Source organism: Porites lutea, chromosome 9 (genome assembly GCF_958299795.1).
Source record: "Porites lutea chromosome 9, jaPorLute2.1, whole genome shotgun sequence".
In the NCBI taxonomy this organism is placed as follows: domain Eukaryota; kingdom Metazoa; phylum Cnidaria; class Anthozoa; order Scleractinia; family Poritidae; genus Porites; species Porites lutea.
The window spans coordinates 24,523,486-24,528,389 of NC_133209.1; the positions used below are offsets into that span (position 1 = coordinate 24,523,486).

Below are 4,904 nucleotides of genomic sequence, written 5' to 3' on the forward strand. Positions count from 1 at the left end.
GCGTAACTGTTTCCGAATGGACCAGTCTTTAAGTGATTTGTTATGAAGCTGGAAATTTTGAAGCTAGAAATTCATTAAACCTCGCTGTAACGGCGGTCACCGGTCAACATTAGTGGGTAACAGTGCACTGTTACCCTCTGACGTCATAGATATTTTGTAATGTTGCCCGCTCAGAGATTTTAGCGGGAAACAGTTTCATTGTTAGATGTCATGTGACATCGAAGTAACCAATGAGACAGCGCGCTGTTGAGAAGAAATTTCCAGCTATAAAACAATGTTGAATAGTCCGAGATAGCGAATCAATCAGGTTAAGAAACCAAGATCACTGAGTGTGTATATACTGTGTTTATTACTCGCACGCAAACACACTTCTCGGCCGATCCGAGAGCGCCTACTAAAATATGTTATCGCAAGTTTAAATAATTACAGTAATCAAAAGGCCAGCTTCTTTTTAATTTGAATACTTAATTACGCACTTGTATAGTTGTCATCCCCGCATAAGATTTTGATATTCTTCCTTCATACATTTTTTATGTTATTTGTACTTACACATCACTTTTCTCTGAGTACTCTCTCAAAAACAAAGATTCTATCGCCATCCACTTCATTGGCAAAAAACCACTGTTCGTCTTCACATATAATTCACTCTTGTAAATATCTCGAGCGAGACCAAAGTCAGCGATCTTCATGACGTAGTCTTTTCCAAGAAGAACGTTTCTGGCCGCCAAGTCTCGGTGAACACACTAGACAAAACAGATATGTTTTGAACAAAGAAAAACAAAAACAAGGAAGAGCATACATGTATGTATATTTTATGAAAAGACAAAATGCAAATTGCCCTGAGAACATTACGTTGTGTGAAATGGGAAAATAAAATATAAAATAAAAAGGTCTATTATAACCAAGAGCCACCTTGACTATAGCTCTTGTTAGAACTGAATTTTCTTGAGCAATGTGGGAATCCTTAAATGGGGGAAAATTACCTTTTTAGACGCCAGGTATTCCATTCCACGGGATATCTGGTAGGCGTAGCCCACAAGATTTGATATATTAAATCGTATCTCTGGGTCACTCGCAGTCGTAGTCCAGGTTGCTTCATAAACATCTCGCTTGCCTTGTAAGAACTTTTGTAAACTCCCATGTGGTGCATATTCCAGAATGACAAGGATACGATCTCGCTTGATACAAGCACCAAGGAGGTTTACAATGTTTTTATGTTCTCCAATGTAAATTAGAATTTTCAGCTCTGATGCCAGGTCTCTTACTTCCTCCGCAGTAGCTCCCCCTGAAGTGCCAAAATATCGTACTCGGTCAGTAAAAAAAAAGTACAGTTTCCATAGGGTCTAGTGGAGTCCATGTGACCATGTCACAAGCAACGTTCAGTTTAACTGGGCACAAACCAACAGGAATGAGCACGAACGGTACTCATCCATGAGAGAGGCCCCTCGCGAATTGCCCACCTCACCCATGCTGAATACAGGGGCATGGCTACAGTTTTTTCCACTGGTAGGCGCAGATTCCTAAATCAACCCTACCCCGTCTACCAAATCACTACCGCGCAGGTAACCTGGTAACTCGTCCCGTCCCCTACATATTATCAGCTGCTACTATAAACCAAATTCCTTTTTTGTCCCCCTCCACCAACCCCGACAAGTACCAGCCATCCTTGTTCCACGGTAAATGTTATACAAGGTGAAATAGAGATCTCTTGACTTGAAACATTACCTCTAACAGTCTTTATAGCTACGGTGGTCTTCGTGTAAGCACTGCCTCTGGGATCGTGGTACGCATGGCCGGCCCTATGTTGACGAAACATTTTAGGTCGCCGCTGACTTTTCTTTTGACTTTCGTCTCTGGGACTAAAATTGTTTATTCCTATAGCCTCTGCTTTAAGGACCCTTCCAAAGGCCCCTGATCCTAGCACCTCCCCAAGAATGAGCTTGTCCTCAGGAAACTCGAAATCAGGGTCATAAGGAAGATCATTACATTGTTCAAGCAGTGTGCGATTAGGGTCAATCTAAAACAATCAAGAAATATTTCATTACTTAACGTATACCATTCAATAGGAAACTAAGCAATGGTAACTTCATTCCCTCCACTTCAACTGGAAACGTTTTGGTTCATGAGTATTACCTGAATTGAGAAGCCCACTTCAGGGCAATGGATCACTTTTTGAATCGAGTCAAAGGAGAAACAAAGTTTATGTTTGAAAAGTAGACTTAATTAAATCTATGGCCACTCCGCAAAGAAACTCGGCACCTTGTTCACGGTAGGTCGACAACAACAACAACAAAAAAAAAACGGGAGTATTTTTTTGCGGAACAGACCTGTCCATAGCCTGCAATGAAATGAACAAAATGTCAGCCATCTTTACTATGTGTGAGCATACATGTATTTTAAAACGAGGAGCAATCTATGCTTAAAATTTTGCAAATTATCACTGTCGACTGGCCTCGAACAAGCAACTCAGATGCTGATGAATCAATGTATAATAATTCTCAAAAGTGTCCACCGCCATGAGATTTTACACGAATGTAAAGTGGCCATAGTTAGAGCCACCCTGCACTTCCAAAAGGCTACTAAAGAGAAAAAGCAAAAGAGAGTCGACAACGGTAAAGAGAAGGTAAAAACAGCTGCGGGACTGAACCAAAAACGACAACTCTGCCCGGTCGATCAAACTTAATTGCACGACTACGACGTGAAAACTGTTAGTCCCAATGCGCGTTTTACGAAGGACGTTAACCGGCACTGACGATAAATTTTTTATTCCCCTTTTTAACTTGGCTGTCCATAGAAATTCAACTACTCCAGGCCACGTAAAGTCTCCTACATTTCACATATCAAAGAAGATAAAGTTTGAAAGATCGCACATTCATATCATTTCCGCCGTCATGGTTGTCGCTTAAACGTCCTAGTGTTAATACAACCGGTTGAACAAAGGTTGAGAGACTTTTGCACATAAAACCCCTTTCCTAATTTGATCGCTCCCCGGAGACAAAATTTTCACGAGTAAAAGAAATCCCCCTGCCTCGTTTTTCCGCGTTCAAAGTTGTCATTGTAGGTGTTGAATGTGATCTTGGAATGGGAGGGGTGTGAAATTTACGCAGCCCAACAAACATTATTTTCAGCCAAATAAGTCTCCCCAATTAGTAAGGCACTGTGCCTGAACTATAAGACATGAGACATGAGACATGAGAAAGTTAATCATCATCATAATCATAAGTTGCAGCTTCCAAGCAGGCACTGATTGTTATGTAGTAGCTTCAATTTTAGCTCGTTTTACATGGTATTTTACCTGGTATTTTCCAGTGTATACTGGAAAAAGCTGATTACGATACTCCATAATCTGCTTCCGCTGATGCCGTATATAGCAAAAGAAGGCGAACCCCAGGACGATGCAGAGGAACAGGATTACTCCAACAACAGAAAGGGCAACAGTGGCTTCCTTACTAAGAACTTCTATTGGAGATAGATTTGGGTTGGAGCTGGTTGACAGTAGAAAATATTCAAAGAGAATATCGCTTATTGCTTCAGTTAAATTACATTATTATTCCTATAAAATATTTCCCCAATTCTTGTTGGCTAAAAGCACACGCATAATTCACCATAACTAATTACTGATGATCAAATTTGGAAGAATTTTGTGTTTAACGAGGAAATGACGTCAAAGACGCAGCCCGCTACAGGTTAAGGCACCGTTACCGAGAAGACCTGGAGACGAGGTTGACTTGTTTTGGTTGTGAAAAACAAATGGCCGGCATTTTACTCGTTTCAAGAGTAAGACCTGCAGCTGGACCTCGGCCAAATGATAGCAAAAAACACGGCAAAAACAGCAAGAAGACAACTCGGAGGGCGACATCTGCTATTTGGAGAATACTTGCGGAGCTCGGACAAACCTAAACGTACCGGCTATCAAAGATGAACTTAATATTGATGCGGGTAAGCATGTACGTGTTTTAGCGATGTTTTTAAACTAGGAATTATTTTGAATGAATAATAAAGCAATTAATGAGTTCGGCTTCTGTAGGATATGAAGAATTAAGCAGATCTCGGAGGGTGTTATCCACTCCGACCTTCGGCCTCGGTGGATAACACCCTCCTCGATCTGCTTAATTCTTACATCGAGGAACAAGCCCTAGCTACCTACACGCGAACTATACCTCTTTGGTTACGTTACGTTGACGGCACATTCACCACCGTACACAAAGAGGGAATCGCCGATTTTCACGAATACCTTAACAGACAGAACGCGGACATACAGTTCACCAAGGAGATCGAAGGAAATGGTAAGATACCTTTTCTAGACTGCTTGGTCACTCGACGCATAACAACAAAATAAAAACGACTATTTACAGAAAACCGACACATACCGACCGATTACTAGACCAGTCTTCGTACAATCCGACCTCTCACAAGGCTACTACTATCCCGACTCTGACGAGGCGAGCGCAACTAGTTTGCGACTCACCTGACAGCCTACAAGACGAGACTGATTATCTTACCAACGTTTTTAGTAAGAACAATTACAACACGGACTTTGTTAGACGGAACACTCACAGTAACACTGATTCAGACACTCAGACCAACTCTGGCCCTGGTACAACAGCGACGATACCGTACATCAGAGGCACCTCTGAAACTATCGCACGTATATTACAACCTTACAGTATAGGTGTTGCACACAAACCGATAACCACTTTACGGCGACTGCTTACTAATGTCAAGGACAAAGACAAACCGGAGGACAGACAGGGAGCAGTATACAAGATCAAATGCTGCGACTGCCAGGCTTCTTACATTGGTGAAACCGGCACAAAACCTAAGCACGAGACTGACCGAACACAAACGAGCGACGAGGAATGGTGACGTCAACAATCACATTGCTGAGCACCATTTACAGACGA

General features: G+C 41.8%; 1 protein-coding gene across 1 annotated transcript; it reads right to left on the reverse strand.

The window, feature by feature from the left end:
* Positions 1–246: 246 nt before the first annotated feature.
* Positions 247–3,466, reverse strand: LOC140947883 (fibroblast growth factor receptor 1-like). Its single transcript, XM_073397097.1, has 4 exons — positions 3,296–3,466; positions 1,726–2,017; positions 984–1,285; positions 247–743 (listed from the first exon to the last, which is right to left on the reverse strand). The coding sequence occupies exons 1-4, from the start codon at positions 3,341–3,343 to the stop codon at positions 546–548; spliced, it is 840 nt and encodes a 279-aa protein (XP_073253198.1). The 5' UTR covers positions 3,344–3,466; the 3' UTR covers positions 247–545.
* Positions 3,467–4,904: the final 1,438 nt, after the last annotated feature.

Coding starts and splice junctions, on each gene's coding strand:
- LOC140947883 (XM_073397097.1), bottom strand. CDS start 3,343: ATGGAGTATCGTAATCAGCTTTTTCCAGTATACACTGGAAAATACCAG. Junction 2,018..3,295: donor TATACACTGGAAAATACCAG/GTAAAATACCAT, acceptor TGATTGTTTTAG/ATTGACCCTAATCGCACACT. Junction 744..983: donor AATACCTGGCGTCTAAAAAG/GTAATTTTCCCC, acceptor TGTTTTGTCTAG/TGTGTTCACCGAGACTTGGC.